Source organism: Saccopteryx bilineata, chromosome X (assembly GCF_036850765.1).
Source record: "Saccopteryx bilineata isolate mSacBil1 chromosome X, mSacBil1_pri_phased_curated, whole genome shotgun sequence".
NCBI classification, from domain to species: Eukaryota; Metazoa; Chordata; class Mammalia; order Chiroptera; family Emballonuridae; genus Saccopteryx; species Saccopteryx bilineata.
Window position 1 is genome coordinate 58573272 of NC_089502.1, and position 23678 is coordinate 58596949.

The window sequence follows — 23678 nt, forward strand, 5'->3', positions numbered from 1 at the left end:
TTTGCCCGGGTGCTGAGGATGGCTCCATGGCCTCTGCCTCAGGTGTTAGAATGGCTTCGGTCGCATCAGAGCAATGGCCCAGATGGGCAGAGCATCGCCCCTTAGTGGGCATGCCGGGTGGATCATGGTCGAGCGCATGTAGGAGTCTTTCTGTCTGCCTCCCCACTTCTCACTTCAGAAAAATACAAAAAAAAAAAAAACCTACCATAAAGTGCCAATGATTAAATCAGCATGGCATTGACACAAGAGTAGAAAAACAGATCAGTGCAAAAACAGTCACTCAGAAAAGTTCTTACTCTACATTAAAAAAATCTAAAATATTTTGAAGAGACACCAGAAAATAATGGGGACGAATGAGAAATAAACAATAAATGGTACAAAGTCAATCAATTAACCATCTAGAAAAATAATTTTTGCATTGTCACGTCCATATGACAAAATAAATTCTTAATAAATTAAAAATGAATAAAAATTAATTCATAAGGATACTGGAAAAAGTGATATATATTGATATATATGCATATACATATATACATATTATATATACTATACATAGAAAATCACAAGTTGGGAGAAAGCTTCATATCTTAAAAGGAACAAAAAATATCACATTAAAAAACTGATAATTTTTATACAATAGTTCCAAAAAAACTATAAATAAAAAATTAAGGATAAACAGAATCAAAAGTCATAAAACAGAGTGAAAAAAAGTCTTTGCAATAAATGAAATAGTAGAAATACATGTTTTGAAAGAAATAAAAATTTAAACTAAAACTAAATACCCATTTTCATTTATAGAACTAATAATTCTCTTTTCAACCCCTGTGCCCTGTCCTTTCATTTGCCATTTGCTAAATAGGTACCCATTCTATTATTTCTTGTTTATCCTTTCACAGAATTTCATGCCAATATAAATCAATAAAATATATACTCTTTTTTCTTCTTTTTTACACAAATGATAGTTCACGTGTATATTTTTCTGAATCTTCTTTTTGTTTAGTTAACAATATATTTTTTCATTTTTAAAAAAAATTATTCATTTTAGAGAGAAGAGAGAGAGAGGGGAGAGGAGCAGGAAGCATCAACTCCCATATATGCCTTGACCAGGCAAAGCCAGGGTTTCGAATCAGTGACCTCAGTGTTTCGGGTTAATGTTTTATTCACTGCACCACCACAGGTCAAGCAACAGTATATTTAGAGATCTTTTATATCAATATATAAGACATTCATTTTTAAAAACATTGCTGGAAATTGTTTTCATTTTTGTTGTATTAAATAATACAATAACCTTGCATTTACATTATTTCTCACATGATCAAGCATATCTATAGTATTTTTTAGGAGTTGTTGATGTACATTATTTATTTTTTTAATTTTTATTCATTATTTATAGTGTTAACATGGATTCAAGTGTCCCACTCAATATAACACCCTCACCCTCTACCCCCGTGTCCCCCATCACACTCCATGGGACTTGTGCCAATTTATATAACCAACAACAAGTCTGACTGTTTCTCTACAGCTTCAACAGATTGGTAATGATATTTAAAATTATAATTATGCATTGTAAGTACAATGAAATAGGTTCTTAACACTGTTGGTGGGACTGTTTATTGGTACTTTTCTGGGGAAATATATATTAGATGACTTTTAATATTAGTTAATATATTTTAATATATAAATTTTCAGCTAAAACAATTTTACTTCTAGGGGAATTTATTATAAAGGAAAAATCAGAGATCACAAGGAGATTTATGCACAAGGATATCCATCATAGTGTTATTTATAATAAGACAAAAAATCAAATAACTTAAAAGTTCAGCATTAGAGATTGAATAAAACAAATTCTATCTATGGAACAGAATACTACCCTACCACTAAAAAAATCTTGATTATAAATGTATTCTAATGATATAGAAAAATCTCTTATGATATAATATAAAGACAAGAAAAGAAACAGAATGATCTCAACTAAAATGATCCCAATTTTAAAACAGTATAAATGTAAAGGTTCATTAATTCAATAACTTTTATTGAACACTTATTTTGTTCCATGCACTGAACAGAAGTTAATGGTAGTTGTTCCTGAGTGGTGGAATTGTGGATGATTTTCCCACATCTTCAAATATTTCTGTACTTTTCCATCTTTTTCACAATATAAATGAATTGATTTTATAATGAGTAATCACTAAAATAAATAAATAAATAAATAAATAAATAAATAAATAAATAAATAAAAGACATCGGGTCTCAGTCTACTTTTCCACCAGACAGGATCAGGTTTCTTAATAATTCTCAAGTTAAAGAGAGTACAATACTCAGGACATTAACAGACGTACTTTCAAAGATACCAACTCATTTAGATTACCATTTCTTGCAGGAGGGTTTTGTATATCTCTATCTCCTTAGTTGGCTCAATTTCCCTCATAAGGGCACTGGTAAACAAGAACATCTCAGCCACAATACCTAATCAATTCTGTCCATGGGTCCTAGGCAATAGCAGCCAAGGAGAGTGGGAGGTGGGGAGAACTTCAAGTCTTTAGGTCTATCCAATGTCAATAAGCAAGTTCAGGATCAACTTCACTCACATCCTACACAATGTATGTGCCAAAACCCCATTAACTGGAAACTGCCAATAGGCTCAGAATTGAATAAACAGAATTCTTTACTATTAATCTTGTCACCACGTTATGGAGTTTTATACTCACCTTAGTGGTGATATGAATTTACATAGTATTACATTTTATTTTTCTCAGAACACTCTGCTTTGTCATGTTACTTTCTTTTAAATCATGCCTTAAAATCAATTAAATATTTTAATTTCTTGGAAATTGTTTTTCTTACCCAAATAATCTCATCTTTAAACCATACAAAGGAAACATGTCAATCTTTTCTCTTTTTTTAATGAGTGTAGGAAAGAAACAGAGACACACTACTGCATGTGCCCCAACTGACCAGGATCCACTGGGCAACCCTTGTCTGGGGCCAATGTTCTGCCTATCTGGGACCACTCACAACTGAGCTAATTTTAGTGCCTAAGGAGGAGGTTCCATGAAGCCATCCTCAGAGCCCTGGGGCCAATGTGCTCTAATCAATTAAGCCATAGCTGCAGTACGAGAAGAGAGAAAGAGAGGAAGGGGAGGTGGGGAGAAGCAGGTGGTCACCTCTCCTGTGTGTCCTGACTAGGAATCAAACCCAGGTCGTCCATATGCCAAGTCAATTCTCTACTGCTAAGCCAACAGGACCAAATGTGAATCTTAAGTTGCTTCATAATCAAGTTTCAAGCATTTTCAATATTTCTTTATATGAGGACTTTTACATTAAACAACTGAGATTAAAAGAGGGGGCTGTAGGGAAAGCAGTGGAGTTTCCCTTGATTTCCCTTAATTTTTAGTCCTTTCTTTTTCTCCTCATACACAAAAGAAGCAACAGATATTTTATTTCTATCAAATGCTCCATGTTATAACATATAATTTGAATTAAAATGTGTCTAGTAAACATGACTGCACACACAAGTACAGTCCTACTGAAGGCCACAGTTTCCATTTATCCAAAGGACAGACTACAAAATTAGGACACAGATGTTCTGTAGCACGCAAACACTTCACCTACAATCAGAGTGACATCGTACAGATGACATTCTCATCTATTAGCTATGGGGTGGGGGGAAAGTATCTGTTTCTTTGTTTGCTTTTTAATAAGAATTTTATTAACAATATCTAAATAGTTCTGATATCTACACAGAACCACTGCAGTATTTAGTATGTGTGAAGTTTAATTCTATCCATTATACTCCTTTTAGCAGTGTATAATTATCACACTCTTATCAATGCTTAGTATATTTTTAACACTTTACTAATTTGATAAATAAGAAAATAATATTTTGCACATCAAATTGTTGTCTGTGGTTCCCTTGAGGTAATGGATTAGTGAGGAGAGAGTTGTGTAGACTTTAACTTCTATTTTATACACTCCTGTATTATTTTAATTTTTAATAAGAGTACATAGTGTTTGTAATTGAAAGTTAATAATATCATTCCATTGATATTATTTGGTTACTAACATTGGAATATTTTCATATATACTGGTCATTTGTAAAGCTTATTTATGAACTACCTATATACTTGTGGTCTTTGCATTATTTCTATATTGTAGCATTTGTCTTATTTATTGAATTTTAAGAACTCTTTCTATATTAAGCGTGTTGCTTAAATGTCTCCTTATTCAAGATGTCTTCTCTGTCCTTTCTAGAAAACTCTCATTCCTTACATAACAGGTATCCTTTATCCTTTTTATTTTTCTCCATATCCATAACATATTATATATTTATTTGCTTGGTTTTTGTCTGTGCCCATAAAAGTATAAATCCAATGGGTATAGGGACTTCATTTTGTTCACTATTGTATCCCCAGAACTTTATATACTGACTAGCACATAATAATAGAGGCCTATAATTATTTATAGAATTAATAAATATAGATTCTTTGTCTACTGTGATTTATCTTTCACTTAGTTTGTGATATTTTTGGACATACAGGCTTTTTAAAATTTAATATATTTAAAGCTCTGGTATTTTTCTTTGTATTCATTTCTGTTTCTTCTATGCTTCTGAAGTTTTTTCAGTTTAAAGATTAGATGAATATTTATGTTTTCTATTAATAATTTTGTTATTTGACTTTTCATCTTAAAGTTTTAACTCATAATCCATATTAAATTTATTTTCTCATACAATGGAAATTTTTTTAAAAAACATACTTTTTTCCAGTTGTTAATCAATTACATGGCACCACTTAGTGAATAATACTTACTTTACCCATTGATTTTGCTTTTTAAAAGTACAATTAATTTATCTTGTCTTCTCAGTGACAATATAAATCATGAGTGTAGGTACTGCTTATATATATACTTTCTCTATATCCTTCAGACCTGAGTACAAGATTGGTCAGTAAAGAACTCTTTACAAATATTTGGAGAATAGGTGAATGGGTGGATAGTTTCAAGCCAGCATACATATGTGTGTGTTTGTTTTAAAGAATCTAACAACTAAACAATATGTCAATTCACTAAAGTCTGGAGGCAAATCATCATAGAGGGCCAGGCTTTACCTAGAATACCCTTCAAGAGTATGGAACCATAACCACTTTAGAAACTCATCAATTATAAAACATAATCAGTAACACCCAACACCATAGGAAAGGAATTACATAGAATTATCCTTACCTTAAGGAACCCCTGAAAAATACTTTATGGGGCTTAAAAGTAAAACAGAGCTTTCCAAGGACTTCCCAACTGACACCCCTCCCCCTGAAATAACATTTATTTCCTGAAAAAAATAGATTGCTTTGTTACAGACAGTGCCCCAAATCCTACTAAATGCAATCCATCAGCTTCCAATATGCATTGAGTTTAATAACTTTGGAATCAAATCTACTTTAAAAGAAAATCTACCTCATTTTTGGCTCTCTTGTAAAACCCAAGTGTCCCATATATATTGATTCTGTAAGGCTCACTTAGCCTTCTATGGCTTGAAATAAATAACACAAAAAATGTTTTTATTCATTTCTGCCTCTTTGCTGATTATCTATAGCAGTGGTAGTCAACCTGGTCCCTACCACCCACTAGTACGTGTTCCAGCTTTCATGGTGGGCAGTAGCGGAGCAACCAAAGTATAAATAAAAAGATAGATTTAACTATAGTAAGTTGTTTTATAAAGATTTATTCTGCCAAACTTAGAGAAAATTCGACATAAAGTACTTGGTAAGTAATTATTATTTTATGCTTTAACTTGCTGTAACTTCATTTTATAAATTTTATTTATAAAGTAAAGTTACTTCCCTAATTTATAAATCACCATTACTGTGGAACCGGTGGGCAGTTAGACAATTTTACTACTAACAGATACAAAAGTGGGCAGTAGGTATAAAAAGGTTGACTACCCCTGATCTATAGCAAACAGCAAAATGAGCAAGGCTGTGGTGAATTGCTTCTTATGGTAACTAACATCACAAAGAGAATGACAATCAGTTAAATATATTGCTAAGCACAAAGAGTAACTAAAATATTTATCTCTGTTGTAAGGTATTAAAGGGGAAATCTTTCAAAGTGGAAGCTTCAAGAAATTGCATTACAAGTTGTATAATTTGATTAGACTGACCTTAGGATAGAATAAAAATCTGCTTATTTCCATAATGTTGGCCTTCAACAGTATCAAACATTAGATAATTTATCATGATATGCAAAACAGTTCTCAAGAATACCTAACTTAAAAAGGAGATCTCAGTGACTTCCAGCTCTGTGAATTTTGAGGTAGTGTGATAATCAAAATAATTTATATTTAAGTGAATTTGTGTTGTTCTGAAAGGCCTAGTCTTCAAGACAAGGGGAATGTATTTCCCACTTATCACTAGAACAAGTACAGACCAACTGAGGTAAGGTTAGTATACTCATTGCTGCCTTTATAACAAAACTCACATTGGATATGGAAACTTATTTGAATGGGGAGGCTACTGAAATTTAATGTACAAACTCACAACTCACCTTAGACACAAAATGTATCACCCTTATTTAAGAGTTAAAGGACTAACTGTAGCTCAATAAATTCAATAAAAAAGTTCAAGGATTATACCTATTGTATCACCTACCTTAGCTGAGTCCCTTACCCTTAATACCACCTACAAAGAAGCCATTGTCTTTACATGGACTCAAACTTTAATGCTGTATGAAGCCCCTCATACCAATGCTGCAAAATTCACAGAATTACACTCAGAATTGCAAGAGAACTTGAAGATGTTCTGACTCATCTCCTCACATAAACGATACAGGTTTCATGCAATTTGGCATAATTATTAAGATTATTTTCAGAATCCTTGATGTCTTAAAGTCTTATTTCCTTAGTAATAATAGTTTTCAATAAACTAAAACTCCTCTTTTATGAGGTTTCTAATTCTATCTTTTTTTTTTTGCTAGTGCCCTCCTCCCCAATCTCAGAATTACAGCTTTCTAGATTGTTATTTTTAGGAGCATAGTGACTCGTGGTCACTCACACATTAGAGATAACAATCCTTGTGGAATCCGTTGGGCTCAAAGAGCAAAGAGAGCACTGTATTTCAAGCATCACGCATATATTTTATCCCGTGCCACTAAATATGATACCATTCACAGCCACAAACCTTTGCAGTTCCGGGTTTTCTCCACCTTCCATGATCTTTTCTTGAAGCTTCAGATGATCAGGTATGCAAAGACCAAGACCCCTGATGTCATTCTAACAATGTCCAGTGCCATAGTATTTATGGCTTACCTGATACATAAGATTTTGCTCTATGAGGCCACTACACAATGTATAGTTTGTGCAAAAGCAATTTAGTTTACTTTCCATTTCAAGCATTGCCTTATTATATTTCTTATTGCAACAAGCACGCACCTTTTTTTTCATTTCTAAAGAATTACCAGTAGAGGAAAAATTAGAAAGAGTGACCTAGAGGTGTAAGAATACACATTCCATTAGCAAGCTCACAAGCCACACAGAAAATTGGTGTTTTATATGTACTATTTAAGATTTGTGTTTAAAAAGCCATAAGTATCATAAATTGTTTGGCTATTAAAATTCTGGCAAAACCCCACTATGAAAAAGCCATTATTTAATACTAATGCCATCGTGTTCTCTCCCCTATGCTCTTAGAAACAAATATTGCCATTAGCACACTCAACTCGAAAGTCCATACTTGGAGAAATGGAAATGAACAAACTAAAGAAATGACCAAGATCATAGTCAATGCCAGTTTTCTTAGTGTGGCATGCCTCAGTGCTCACTAGGGCCTCTGTAACTGGAAGCACAGAGGGGGATATCAGTCTTCCACCAAGTTGTTCACTATTACCTGGAGCCAGGTGGCTCTGCTCATCCCTGCATTTCCAGAGCCCTGTCTCCACAGGCACATCAAGTTTCAGACATGAATACTAAATTACAGACATCTTTAGTTGTGTAAAAAAAAAAAAGTTGCTTAAAGATTAAGTTCATCATTCTAATATAGTGTGATCTAGTCTCCCTGCTCATACATTTTACTTAGAAAATATATGGTTTTACAGCAAAGTACCTCTATATATAGAGGCACCCAAACTGTATTTTCTCAAGCCAAGTGAATTAAAGGGGAAGAGAAAGGCTTAAAACAGAGTAGTGCCAAAAAGAGATAAAAGAGAAACTGAGCCTCAGAAAAAAATATGTCCAAGAAATGAAATTTCCTATAAGGTTTTCTTAAGCTGGGTTGTATGCACAACAATAATTATTTGGCTGCTTACTTCTCAGAGCTCTCAATTAAAAATAGTCACCATGAGATCTGTCGCTATGCTTTACTAATTTGGGATGCCCTAACCTCACATTTGGGGCATCACACCTTCCTGTGACTAGGTTTATAAGCATTTACTCAGGAAAGCAACCTGAGTGTCGAAGGTGTAGAGGAAGGTTCTGAAGACCCAAGCTCATAGACACCATGTAGAATCAGGCCAGCCCCAAAAGGCTCCTTCACTACAGAGGCAGAGTAAGTAGGTAAGAAAGGCAGATAATGTTCTCTCTCTCTCTCTCTCTCTCTCTCTCTCTCTCTTTATCTATCTCTATCTCTCTTTCACACAAACATACACACACACACACACACACACACACACACACACTCACTCACCTAAAGGGAGAGTCTGCCCTTTAGATTGACCTTATCTTCCTGTCAGCTTACACACAGAATTTATTTTATCCAGAAGAGCCAACTACACAGCCTGAGAAGAGGTGCCTTTTATGCACTGGAAATCAGATTTAGGAGCAAAAATAATCCAGGAAGCAGAGACTGCCAAGGCTAGTGCTAGTGGCAGTGAGTGAGAGCAGTTTGCCACAGAACAGTGGCCAGATGGGGCCCTGTGGGAAATGCTAAAAACTGGTCACCCTGGCACTCAGAGACTTAATGTAGTATCTGAAGACTATGCATATCAAGGCAGTGCTTAAGCATCTGACATGAAGAAGCCCTGGTGCTAGTCCACAAAGAACACAGCTCAAGGAGAATGCAGGCCTCACACCAAGCTTCCTGCCTGCTTCAATTTCAAGTGGTCTGCACAAAGCTCAAGATAGCTGACCTTAACACCTGTATGTCTGTCGATTTGTTTAAATCTCACTCTATTTTTTCTTTCTGAAAAGGAATTTTCTCCTTCCCCAAAAGTTGAATTTCCAAAGTTTTCTCAAGGTCTACTTAATTCATGAATCCCTTATTGACTTGGAGAGCTTTTAGAACTTGGGGCAGCAATGTAAGAGCCATCTCTTTCAGGAGAAAGCTAAACTGGCTAACACAAAAGACATCGAAACATTTCTGAGATGATTCTGTCCTTCTAGCTACAGACAGACATACAAAGTGTGGAGAGAGGGGAATAAGATGGGAGGAGGGAGTCTGTAACCTTCTATTTAATTTTTAAAATCAGGAGCAAATATGAAGTGTTATAAATTTGGGAGACACACATCTGTTTTCTCTGGACTCCATATATTTTAAATATTACATAATTATTTGTTTTGTTTTTTTAATTAAATGAAACTCAATAAGGAAAACTAAACAGTGAGAATTCAAAGGAATAATGAATTAGCCCACCTTCCAAACGTTTAGTAAGTCTTGCAAAATGAGGAATCTCACTTTAAACAAATAAGATATGTAAAAATCCAGACTTATATACAAAGGAAATTGGTAAAGAGTTGGTTATCCCCATTACACAAAGGCCCTTCCTTTTGTGAAAGAATTCACCACAATGTTTCTATAAATAAGGAGTGCCACCGGTGTGGTTAACATGGAGTCTAATTTATAAAACAAGCATTCTCTTGCTGCACAACTTTTCAGGCACACACTACTATTCGAAGTTATATCCACAAGTCCTCTTGTGAAAACTAGTCAGATTTTCTGTTATATGACAGACAACACTTTGAAGCTTCAGCAGAGGAACTTCTGTCAAGCAAAATGGAGTTCCATTGTGTGCCTGGATGAGTAATTTGCCTTCTCTGTAACTTTATTTTGTTATTATGTGGTGGAAATACTGTCCCCTAAACACCTTTTTCAGGAGTCCTAGGGAGCTGTGTGGTGCTAAGCAATATTTTTAAGCAAAATGCTGAGTGATGGCAAATGAGATTTCTTTATAGGAGCCCAAGTTCCTGGGCTTGGCAGAGTGGTTCTTCACATAGTTCCAGTACTTTGTCATTATTCCCCAGGGGGACACAGGGAAGCACTAACAGCCTGGATACACCACTGAAAGTGGAGTGACCCTCACCATGCAGTCCACACAAAAGCCACTTGTAACTACACAACAGCCAAAGAGGAAATGTAACTTGAAGAACATTTCCCTCTACAAACAACTGATCCTCTGGGACTTTCACTTCAAGCTTCTCAATTGTTCCAAGTAAATGAAGCTCACATTAAAAGCCAGTCAGTCACACATCAAGAAATCAAGCTCCTCTCAGTAGGGGAATATGGCCGCTTTATAGCCAGCCTCCGACCTCTCACACACAGGCCTGTTGTACAAATGATTTCGTTTACCCACATCTGAGACACTTGATTCTGCCAAGCTTGGCCTTTCCTAAGCCCTAGAAGCTGAAATACACATACAGAGGGGTCAACATCTGAAACTCCAAGAAAATGCCTCAGATCCACTGCAGTGCCGTAATTGAAGGACTCCAACTTTGCCAAGAGGTGATTTCATCCTTTTTCAGTCCTCTAATTCTTAACAAGTGATACCCCAAGCCCCTAGCTTCAGTCTCTAGAAACACTATACTGAAGTCACAGCAAAGACTAGGGCAAGATTAGAGAGGCAGAGGTCTGCAGCTCCTCCCACCCTATAAGTATGACTTACAATCAGAGAAAAACCAGGAAGAGCCCCAGGGACCAAAAACAAGTGGACCTCTGATGGGAGGAATTTCAAAGTCTCAGCGCACTCTATGAAAAATGTTCTCCCTCCAATCCCCTAGGGAGAGAAATCTCAGGATCATTAGCAAGCTTCTGGCTGAGCTAAACTTTAGGGAAGGTGTATGGGGAGAGAACAATCTCTAAGGTAACCAGTTAATTGCCAATAAGGAATGGTAATAATAAATTAACAAATACTAATGTAAACTAACTGAGTTCTATGTCAGTTGCATGGAGATGACAGAGGCACAGTTAGTTTATTATGAAACTTATTTTGCAAGCAGATCCCCGCTGGGAAACACACTACCTGAGCTAGATGTGAAACCAGCCAGTGAGGTATAATTTAGGCGATAGGTGGCCCTAGAATGTGTCTTAGTAGAAATAAAGCCATCAATTTTTTATTAAATTTATTGGTGTAACATTGGTTAATTTCATTATATAAACTTCATATGTACAACTTTATAATACGACATCTTTATATAGCATTGCGTGCTCTTCACCCAAAGTGCAAAAGAAAACTGGACTAAGCAGGCTGGAAAATATATGGTTTACACTGTTTTCCATGGCTTCTTTCTGCAGCCTGAGGATAACTTTTGACCCTTAGCGATACTACTTAGATGATTCCAAGACCCTGTCATAACAAGAAAAGTAAAATAAATAACGCTTACTGAAGGGTTTGTTGGTCTGTTTAAATTGGAAGTGGTGTTTTGTGTTATTTTTCTTGCTATCCAAGCCAGCCTCAACATATCTATTAATTTTCCAGTGATTTTTGAATTTGACATGTGACAGGTTTGTGGCTGCATTTTTAGTTTCTTAGCCTTTACTTTCACTCAAATGACTGCAAATTCCTAACTTTAAAACTGTTTTAGGGAACAAAGCATGCTGAGATTTTTTTTTTCTTATTATTTTCTTCAAAGCCTAACTGGTGTTTTAGTTTCATTCTTTGCACTAAGATAACATGCATTGAGACTTTCTGTAGAATAATTGGAAGCATTTAATTTGATCTGCCACATACATCTTTGTTCTGCAAACTCTCTCACTCTTCCTACACTGCTATTAGTAAAATTGTTTGGTGAGTGACCACAGCAGAGTATGTATACACCCTTAAGAAGTCTCATATCAAAGATGCTACAGTTTGCTAGTAAAAGGTAAAAAAAAAAAGAAAGAGAAAACTCAAGATTGAATTTGAAACCAAAATCTAAATCCCTATACACCTATGATTACTATTTCTTGGACAGAAGAAGCTCTTGTCCACTACCACTCTCTTAAAGCTGTCAACTTAGGAAAGTTTAACATTAGAAAACTAAATTTAAACATGCCACACCAAAGGCACTGGGTGTTTGGGCCATTTCACCCCTTCTGAAGGCAGGAAAAAGGTCCCACCCAGTCTCCATTACCAGGAAAATGAGTGTTATTTTCTTCCTCTAGCAATGACCACAGCTTTGGTGACAAAAAGGGAAATGCAGGAATGCTGATATACAAAGAAGTTACATTTTCCAGTATCCAGAGGTGCCCAGAAAGCATACTTCTGTTTCATAAAATGGGGATAAAAATCATTTGACATTCCAAGGAGTCTCTAAAAATTTGAATGTTTTTAAAAAAATCTTAGCAAACTAACAAACTTACTTCTTTCTCCATTCTGTTTTTTTTTAACCTCCTTTTCCCTCTCTTCACCTCAAAGACCAACCCTCTCTCTCACACATATTCACTTATACATATGCTAAGTCTTTGGACTAAATAAACCAGGATGACAAGGAATGAATATTCACCTTTCAATTTAAAATATTTAAGAGATACCTGATATCACTAATTCTACAAAACTCTTCTGTAAATAGCAAGGGCATTCTCCAAATTCCTTCCTCAAATTTGCAAGAAAAAGCAAAAACTCTATGTAACTGATGTCCTGACCAACATCAAAGGAATGATAAATACTGATATACAATCCAGGCAAAATAATCTCTGCAGTACTAAAGGCTGACCTTCAGTTATCCAGGCTAATGCTCCATTCCCTTTATTTTACTTACTTAACCTCATTTAAAGTCACACTGTTGATTTCTAGATCCAACAATGTTCAGCTGTGTCTAGGTTTGCACACTAATGCAAAAGATATCCCCAAATCAACAGCAAGTTTTGTGAGCTCAACAGTTAATCCACATATATGTGATGGCAGGGCTACCACGGAAGGAGGAAAAGGATAATATCAAAGGGCCTACAAAGCAAAAACTTTTGTATTGCTTGCAGGAAAATCATGTGGGTGATCTTAGCTCCCCATTTGGACTATGAACCTTCTGATGTCAGAAGCTACATTTTACATTTATTTGGGATCCCCATGGTACCTACCATACAATTAAGCACACAGTATATACTCAAATAATGCTTACCAATTTGATCTAATCCCCTGGCAATAACCTTCAAAGTGTGGTGGAGTTCTGTGATGGAAGCAGTTCTGACTCCCCTATAATGCCATTGCGAGTAAGCTTTGGAACTGATTCTGCAGCTAATGAAGGGAATGGGGTTTGTCACAAGGTAGACCAACAGAGGAACGTAATATGTGGTTACCTTTGGTCCCAATGTGGAGAGTAAGAATGTAACATATGCTTAAGAAAGCAATATTATCTTGAATTGAAATGACCTGTTACTTCTCTGTCTCCCTGTAAGGTACTTGGGGTCAAGGATAAAGTGTTTTATTTTTGTATCTTTGGCAAGTACTAAAGTGCCTGGTATACTCTAAGTGTGCAATAAATGCTACTAGGTTGAATTAATAGACAAATTAAGAATGGTTTAATTAAATAATATGAAGAAAAAATAAGTGACATAAGGTCTAATACAAAGATTTCCATAGAATCATACAGTTATCACATTGTAGTACTTATCACTCTGCACTATAATTGTTTAATTAATGTTGATTTCTTGAATTAATTCATTAACTAATGAAAAATGTAAAGAAAAGGTAGGAAATACATCAATATATACTATACCAGGAAAGGCAAATATCCCATCGTAACTGATATGAGCATTTATCACTCCATACAAATTACTTATTTATCGGCTTGTCTCCCCCATTAGAATGCACACTCCTTGAGATAAGAGACCAACTTTTTAATTTCTTTAACACCAAACACCAGAGCATTACCTTACAAAGAGTAGACACTCAACAAATATTAGCTGAATGTATGAATCAATCATTCCTGCTCTTCTATAGAGTTCACTGTACTTTAAATATCCTACCTAATCCATGTTAAGGGGCTGCTAGCATGGAAAGAAAAAGACAGATAGGTGTCCTTTGTGCAGGAATTTGTGACAGATGCTGGTTAAATTTCCTGATTCATGCATGGCTGTGAGGGGGTCTCTTCCCCTTATAAATGGGTTTGTCCATTGAATTATCCAGGACTGTGTATTAGAAATACACACTCTTGGCCCAGTGGATAGAGCATTGGCCCAGCATGCAGACGTCCTGGGTTTGATCCACAGTCAGGACACAACATGAGAAGAGATTATTTGCTTTTTTTCTTATCCTTCTACGCCTTCTCTTTCTCTTTCCCTCTCTCAGTGGCTGAATTGGTTCAAGGGTCAGCTGGGGAGCTGAGGAGAGTTCATTTGATTTGAGCATCGGCCCCAGATGGGGGTTGCCAGGAGGAACCTGGTTGGGGTGCATGAAGGAGTCTGTCTATTTCACCTCCTCTCACTTAAAAAAAAAAGAAATGTACACTTAACATCACTGTGTCTAGTGCACACTGTCTTGGCCTGACTAGCCCTAGATACTAGATCTGTGTGTTTTTGTTTAAAAAAAAAATGGGAGGGGAGAGCATCTGGCTTTGAAGTTAAGGGATAGGATCAAAATTCAGATTTTCACTGGCTTTTCTAAATAATTGAAGCAATACTTTGTTTAAATCTGCCATATAATTTTAGAAAGAACACCAAAATCTTAGGCAAACCATGCAGACATAGTTATATGTCTCCTGTCCCCTCCAAGATTTCATAGACACCTAGGCTCATGTTTCTCTAGTGCCTTAAATTGATTCCATAAGTAATCACCAAACCTTCAGGATTCAATCATTTTGTCCATCTCCATAAGCAACATCAATCAGTTAGCACCTGAACACACAACCTTTTACTTTCATTGTTTAAATATCCAATATGATTACTATAACCACACCACTTTGTAGCTCTTACCTATATAGAACCAGCCTAAATTTCTCTATGGTTATAAGTGCCTAGGGAGTCACACTTAGGTGTACAGGCCATTACAACAGTGATTCTGCAATTATTGTCCTATTCAGACCCTTTGCATTGTGCAATGTCATATTATTCCTTGTATCAATCCTGCATGGTAGATGTGCCCATATTGTTGATGAGGAAAGAAAGACTCAGAGAGATTCCATAGCAAGAGGTATTACCCAGATTCAAAATCATGGTCTATTTAATTCCACTACATAGCACTATTTCTTCCTCTGCATTGCTGAATTCTTGGGGGTCTGCAAGTAGTCCTTCAAAAAGTCTGTAGTCTAGTCCTTAGTACTAGTCATTGACACTCATAATTGTAACTAAGCCTCCTTAAACATAATATTAGATTTTTCAATAAATTCTCATTTATAGATTTATAGATTAAAAGTATTAGGTGTTTTTCTTGCTGGCAGAATATCGTCATTTTCTTACTGAAACCACTGCTTTTCAGTTCCATTAATTCTGAGGAGAATTATTTTTTTAAGAACTAGGAGAAACAATCAATGCAAGGGATCCTAAAGCCTTTGCCTTTCAAAATTGATACAATTACTATGAGGCCATTTTATATGCATCATAGCTCAGGTATGTCAGGCTGAATTATTTCTGAGGCAGGAAAGTGACACTGAAAGAGCACTTGCCAAAAAGTTATAGAGCCCTGTGATCTAGTCCTCTCTCTTTCTTAATGTCCTGCTCTGTGAGTCTGAACAAGTTCTGTAGCATCTCTGGGTCTCCATTTCATCATCTACTGAAGGTCAGTGTACCAAGATACCTGATTGCAAGAATCAAAGGAGACAATGGTTGTAAAGGTGCTTCAAAAAATCAAAAGTACTCTCCAAGTAGGCAATATTCCTTTCATTAGTGGCCTGGAACGGGGCATATGCCTCCCAGTGCATCAAGTTTTCAACCAAAGAGAGACTTAAGCAATTCATGAAAATATAAAATCATCTTAAGAACTGTTATTTATAGCCTTTCACCAAGCCATCCACCCTCTATCAATCACATTTTCAGACTACAACCCTGAGATATTTAAATAGACAGCAAACACTGAGCCATATAGAGTTTTTTTAATGTTTTGTTTTTAAAACATTCATTCTCAATAAAGGCAAACAGAACTAATTCAAATGCACAGTTAATTTTTGAAATTTTCATAATTTTAAGTTCATTTGTCAAACATCACCGTAAAAACTACCAAGAAATGGCAAAATTGTTTCAAACAATTAGCCTTCATTTAACCAGCACACCCATATTTTCAGCAAAGCATGCATATAACCAAAGAAAAAGTCAAAGGGGGATTTAGGAGGTTGAATCACTCTCATATTGGGAAATTGGCCCTTGAGCATTCTAGGCTTCATTCATTTTCAACATTACTTGCTGACTCTTTCGCTGCCACTTTAACTGGAATAAGGGTACCACTGGCTTTCAAGCATGCCGCATCGCAACAGGTGGAGCCGATTTTTACTATGCGAGAATATCATACAGGGACTTCAAAGGCTCATCCCCTTTGAGCTCTCACTCCCAAAGTCCACCCCTACAGAGGCCGAATATGTTGGGTTACCTATTGCCTCAAGAAGCACTGATAGCAAACCTGGGTTATGGAAATAGTCTCAGGCAGAGAAGCTCTCTCTATCTTGTCAGGGAATGTTCCACTGTAGGGGATTATGGGGATGAGCTTTTGGGTGGACCTCATAGAGGCCCTTAATTGCACTCACCTCTGGCAGAGGCACACCATTGATGATCAGGTCTGGCTGCTGGGGACCCTGGCTGTCAAAAGAGTGATGAAAGATATGGTTGGCACTGATATTGCAGGTACTCTCGTTTTCCACATTCATGAAAGTGCTCTCAGAGCTGCGGCAGCCCATGGGCAGCGTCTGCTGGTGGTGGTCGAAATAGTTGAGGGACGTGGTCAGGGAGGAGCAACTGACAACATTCATCTTGTCTGCCTCCTCCACATCTCGGGGTACCAGGCGGATGTCATTCTTACTGATTTTTTTCTTCTTGCTTGATTTCCTTTGATGCCCATAGGAGTACTCAGCGATTCTACGTGACAGAAAAGGCAGCATGTATCGCTAACGCCCTCCCAAACCATGCATTGACTAATAAACTTTTAGCACCCAGAAGTTGTACCCAGTCTTTACTCCAACTTCTTATAGGGGTGCACTATATCACCTAATTGCTCCTTGTGGAAAACAAGCTGAGGGCCATAAACTTTTCATATTAAACATAGTAACCACCCACTCCATCCCTCAAAAAAAAAGTTTTTGTATTTAGTTAGGATTTGGAATCTCTCCGTGTGAGTGGTCATTTTGCAAAGTTAGAGGGATGGGGGAAGTTGAGTCTATGGGAGGTAAATCATAAAAATGCTCAAATCTAGAGGTTCCTTGGAACCCAAAGGAACTTCTGGGTGAAAAAAAGGAAGCAAATTGTAATTAAACTGAAGAGGAGGTAGAAGGATATGAAAAATAACCTTCTTTTTAGTTCCTCCAGGCATTTGCCATGTGACCAACACCCTCAATCAGGTTTCTCTCTGATAGACCTGATGAGTTTTGAACTGGGGTAGGAGACCCGATCCTGTCCTTGGACACATCCTCAGCCCCTTCCTCCACACCCTCCACTCCTCTGCTTTAGCCCTGCTCCCTTCCACTCTCCACCCCACCAGCCTCTCCTAGAATCTAATGGAGAACCCATTTGAATGAGGGGAAATGCCTCTTTACCTCTTTCCCCTTAGGCACATTTTCTCCTCAGCCTTTTTGTCGTGCTCCTCGCTAATGGGAGAAATCGAGATGCAATGCTGACACTTGCTGTTTTGTCCTTTTATAAAACAGCTCGGGAGACAAGTGATGGTTAAACAATTACTGCAAAGGAATTTAAAGGTTAGTGCATTCGGCATCCTTCTCCATTCAGGTGTACCTACAAGCAGCTGTGCTGCAACTGGAACGTAAAGAGCTCAATTTAATTAACATTGACACAGATCCCTGCAAAGTGCACCAAAGATACCAAACATTAAGAGACTTGTCAAAAGAAATGCATTAAAATGTAGCCAGATTATCAAAGTCATTTATTATCTTGCACACAATAATTCAGCCTATTGTTGGGAAATTCAACTTCTGGGCAATAATCAGCAAAACAATAGCATTAATAAATAATACAAGTTCATATTTACAATAAAAAGACTGTGCCTATATTCTCACTCCATAAAATTAACTGTCTAATTGCAAAAAGGGAGCCCAATTCAAGTAGCAATTGCAGATCATCTCGCAAGTCTCCTAAATGAGTACATTTGTGGAAGGAACTATGCAGATGTTGAGAACAAGAAACTTCTGCCTAGTGCATGAAAGGACAAGCTCTTCAACTTTAGGTTTCTGAAAAGTTTGAGCAGACAAGGAGATTACATATCTCCAGAGGAAAATCCTGGTTCTTTCCCCGTGATCTTCCAAGGGCTGAGCAGTTGTAGTCCCCTCATCCTCTGGCTCTGTGTTGAGGCTGACTTGCAGTAATGCCAAGCTGATGTTACTGGGGTTTGGAGCAGATAAAATACCAAACTCCCTTGGACCTGGGTTGATTTTCATTTTTAATCTGTTTAAGGAAGCAATGGGAGTTCTAATCATTTTGTTTATCTATGATGGGTAAATTTGGCAATGCCTCATCTAATTATTCAGCTGAGGCATTCATTGGGCAGCCTTGTCTGTATTGACCAATTATTTAATTAAACTATACTTCATTAATCCCAAAAAATCAGAGGGAACAGAGTTCTTTACAAAATTCACAAGTGAGTGAAGTTGGAGGGCATGTAGACTTTATTTTTAATTCAAATGCTCTCCTCCCTGTTTAATGATCTTCCCAGTAAGCTCTAGGAAAGAAGTCTCACTCTTAGTTATATGTCACCGAGAGGTGGAAAAGCCTTCAATATCTGTATGTCAAGCTGATTTCTTTTTTATCCAGGAAAGGGTCTCATGAATTTACTTTATGCTCAGGAAATGACTTAAAAAGAACTTTCTCTATAATTACTTCCATATAAATGAAATTTTATAAGCCCTGAATTTTTCTCCTATAAAAATCACCATTGGCAGTTGCAGATTTCAAAGGTAAGAGCAATATTAATTTCCATGTCGCCCATCTGAAACGATTTAGAGCTGAAGGAAAGAAAAGTCACAGCCATTTCAGTAGTAACAGGATTAAAGTATTTATGAGGCATTGCAGCTGCTCTTTTGTGGCACCTGATTGATATTCATGTGTGGTTAGCATTTGTCTACTAACTTGTGTAACACAGAGAATAGTAAAAGGGAAACAATTATTGCGTGGCTGTTACATATTCAGGGGGCTCTGATTTACAGAAGTGTGTATTTCAGATGGTGTAAAATAAAAATCAGAGCTACAGAAACATATTTTGACTGATTAACATGCAAGCACAGATGGCACAAAAGACACAGTGGATGTGTAGGTGTGTTGAATGCACACACACACACCTTGGTTGGAAATAGCAGCATCATTCATTTTCAGCAAACTAAAGAAACAATTTTTTTCAATCATTTTGATGAGACACTGCTGGAAAAAAATTTTTATGAACTCAAGAAATACTTATATTTGTTCTGTCCAATTGTAAGGAAGGTCTTCAGCAAGACACTCTAATATGCTTATCAGAAAATTTTTTAAAAAGCAGTATGTGATATTTCAGTTTCTACATTTCTACTCCTTTCTCCCTCTCCCTCTCCCTCTCTCACACACAAACATATCCTGCTCACACTTCAAAGGAAACTGTAACACAATAGTCCACAGTGACATCCACTGGTAGGAAGCAGTCTCACATTAGAGGATAGCACCATCAACTCCAGAAGTTTGCTGTTTTTACAGAAACATTTGGATGCACAGTCTTGCCCTCATTGGGATGTTTGGTCTCTATCCCAACAATCAACCAGATATTTGAAAACATATAGATGACTGGTAGAATTTAATTTTCCATAGATGTTTGGGGACTGGATAAAAAACAAGCCCAAGAAACACTAAAAAACACTAATCACCTGCTTCACCATTTATTCCTGTTCTCACTTCTCCCCAACCAAATTCTCTGTTTCTTACCTTATACTTCCACTCATAGGCTTTCTTCACACTTAATCTCTACAACTTGACAGGGCAGCTGCCAGCACTCCCTCTCTCCTTTCAATACCTGTCTCCAAAACACTGTGTCCCAGAAATTAAGTTGAAGCATTTGGTGGTAAATCTCTTTCTCCCTCCCTCCCCCCTTCCCTTCCTCCCTTCCTCCCTCCCGCCTGCAACAACAGCACAGAGACAATTATGCAAATTTTAAAATGATAATTGCTTCTCTGCTTATCATCGTTATATGACAGAATCCACTGGACAGTAAATGATGATCTTCCAGCAACTTGTCTGATCAAAAGAATTGATCAACTGGACTGCCACAAACTTTCCCCTCCAAAATGAAGCGCTGTAGATACAGTGCATGCATTTAAGTAGGAAACAAAACGCTGGGATATTCACACAGCGACACAGATACGACCTTACTCATCCAAGACAAGAGGAATGAAAGAAAAGTTGGCTCTACCTGCAGTTGTAGGTCCGGAGTCGTTTGTTGTCTAGCTTGCACTTGATCGCCACGGCAATCATAGTGATAAGGAGGAGGCCGGCAATGGAGCCCAGGGCAGAAATGAAAATCAGGGGCAAGCTCAGAGAGCCTTTAGTTTCTTGCGGTTTGAGAGGGGGAGTCAAGTAAATTAAGAGAAGTGCAGAGGCAGAGAGAGGTATCTTGCCGTGGTCGCGGGCCCTTATAGTAAGTTCAAAGGAAGCCTTGGATTTCTCGTCGAAGGTGCTAGTGGTTTTGACTTCGCCGCTGTCCGGGTCTATTTCAAAGAAGCCGCGATCTCCCTCTGTCAGGTCGTAGGTGATCCGGCCATTCTCGCCCTCGTCGTAGTCTTCTGCTTTGACAGTGGTCACTATATAGCCTATGCCGGCATTGCGAGGGATGAAAATCTCGGCAGTGCCATTGAGCAGTGGCGGGGACAAGATGATTGGGGTATTGTCATTAACATCTAGGACGATAACCCGAATTGTGACATTGCTCTCCAGCGGGGGCTTTCCAGCGTCCTTGGCCTGCACTAGGAAATCGAATGTCTTAGCATGCTCATAGTTGAAGGATCGCAGCGCATAGATGTCTCCAGAGTTGGGGTTGATGGAGACGTAGGTGGAGATAGGCATGTCTTGCACCTCCGACGGCACTAGCTGGTAGGAGACACTGCCATTGGCACCCAGGTCGGGGTCTCTGGCAGCCACAGAGAGAAGATAGGCCCCAGGGGTGTTGTTCTCCTGCAGAATGACCTGGTAAAAAGGCTTGGTGAACTTTGGGGGATTGTCGTTATGGTCGGTGATCTGCACAGTAAAGGACATGGTACTATTCAGCTCGGGATCACCGCTGTCCCTCGCATAGATGGTGAGGTTGTACTCGTCTACCTGCTCGCGGTCCAGCTCTCCTTCCACCTGGATAACAGAGAAGCTGTCATACACTCGCAGGCTAAAGGGCACGTCGCCCACCAAAGTACTCTTCACGTGACCATTTTCACCGGAATCCTCATCAGTCACCCTCAACAGTGCAATTACATAGGTGGAGGGGGTAGCCTCGTTCACCTGAACTAGCTCGCTGTTGGCCGACAGCAGGGTGATGACCGGGGCATTGTCGTTGAGGTCCAGAACGTTGACGATGACCTTGCAGTGTGCCGGGATTGAGTTGGGTCCCAGATCCCTGGCTTGCACGTCCAGTTCGTACAAGTGGCCCTTTTCGTAGTCTAGGTTCCCGATAACCGTGATGAGGCCACTATGAGGGTCAATGTGAAAGAGTTCACGCGTGCGATCATTGCCGTAGCCATAGAAGGAGTAGACCACCACGCCACTGTTGCCCTCGTCTGGGTCGCTGGCGTTGAGGTGGATGACAGGTGTGTTTGGAGGGGAGTTCTCTGGCACGCTCACCTCATAGATAGACTTGCTAAACACCGGGTTGTTGTCATTGGAGTCAGTCACCTTGATGTGGAGGGCAACAGTGCCCATGCGTGGCGGGTCGCCGCCATCCAGAGCAAGGATTCGAAAGCTGTAATGCGACTGGGTCTCACGGTCCAGGTCCTTGTCCACCACGAGCTCAGCAAAGCGAGAGCCGTCGCCGCGCGTCTTGATATCCAGGCTGAACACGTCATTAGGTGTGAGCTCATAGGACTGCACGCCGAAAATGCCCGCGTCCGAGTCGTAGGCGCTGTCCAGAGGGATACGTGTGCCCGGGCTGGCCGCCTCTGAAATCTCCACGTCGATCCGTGCCACGGGGAAGGTGGGTCCGTTGTCGTTCAGGTCCGTGATCTCCACTTTAACCAAACAGATCTCCATTGAGTTAGACATAATCTCGAGTGAAATGATGCATTTGAGGTTGTGGCGGCACAGCTGGTCGCGGTCGATCTTCTGTTTGGTGACCAGAAGACCCGAGCTAGGGTTGAATTCCACCAGGTGCGGAGCTGAGTTGGACACCACGCGGTAGGTAGAGGAGTGCTGGCCGTCCTTCCCGAAGCCCGCCGCCCGGGCGTCCTTGGTCACGTTGGCAATCACCGTCCCGGATCGCTGCTCCTCTTGTAGAGTGTATTTCAAACTAACGAGGGCGTTCGCTTCCTTGAACAGTATGGAGAACACCAGCAGAATCGGCAGCAGGAAAGGCTCCCTACCTTTGCGGAGCTTTGCATAGCCTCGCCTCGCCACATTTCTGCGAAGCCGAAGCCTACGGCGCCTCAGCATCCGGTTGACTCGGGCTGCCTGTTGCACGCGCCCCGGGGCCCTGGAGGGCTTGGGACGTGTCCCACCCAGGATGAGCCGGCGGCGCGCGGAGGATAGCCGCGCCAGCACTACTGCTGAGGTTTCAGCAGACTTAGCTCGGATTTGTAGGAATCTCCGGCGCTCCGAGAAGCTGAGGGAGGACCGCACAGTCCCGAGCCACATCTTTCCAACCCAGCTACTGAGCTTTCCCCCTTTAGAGTTAGCGGGAAGAGACTGACCGCAGCCGCGCAGGGCTGCGGGTCTGACGGCGTCTGAGCTGCTGAGTCGACGCGTGGCTGAGTCTGTACTGCACTTGAGGAGAAAGCGCAGAAGGCAGTGTGGGTGCAACTCAGGCACTGCCCCTCAAGCCGCAGCGCACTGGCACTAAAGGCTCAGCGATGTATAAGCACCTGGCATGCGCAAGGACCTCCCCTCAGCGTTACTGGCTCACTGCGGAGAGGGACCCGCCTGGAATGCCTCCCCCGGGTTACAGGGGGGACACACTGGCCTTTTTAAAGCTGGCTAGAAAGAAAAGGGTATCTCAGTTGGGAGACTGAGTTGCTGTCTAGAGCCTCAGGCGGCCGGGTATCTGTCAGAGCCGTATGGCAGTCCCAGGGCCGGCAGAGGAAGGGGGAAGAGAGAGGCAGCCCAGAGGAGACCACGCTCCTTCTCACCGAGGTTGGCTCTGGAAGGGCTTGGGGGACGTGTCTGTCCAGGATCAGAGGTCGGGGCAGACTCCCCACCAAAGAG

General features: G+C 39.3%; 1 protein-coding gene across 2 annotated transcripts in view; it reads right to left on the bottom strand.

Annotated features, from left to right (window-relative positions):
- The window catches only part of PCDH19 (protocadherin 19), a 90546-nt gene extending 67443 nt beyond the window's left edge, over positions 1–23103 (bottom strand). Inside the window, exons 1-2 of one of the 2 annotated variants that reach the window (XM_066249275.1) lie at positions 20692–23103; positions 16844–17171 (exon numbers count right to left, since the gene is read on the bottom strand). In XM_066249275.1, coding sequence (XP_066105372.1) covers positions 16844–17171; positions 20692–22910 — 2547 coding nt within the window. In that variant the 5' untranslated portion in view covers positions 22911–23103. The remainder of the gene's footprint in view (positions 1–16843; positions 17172–20691) is intronic. The other variant, XM_066249272.1, reaches the window with a different exon arrangement.
- Positions 23104–23678: the final 575 nt, after the last annotated feature.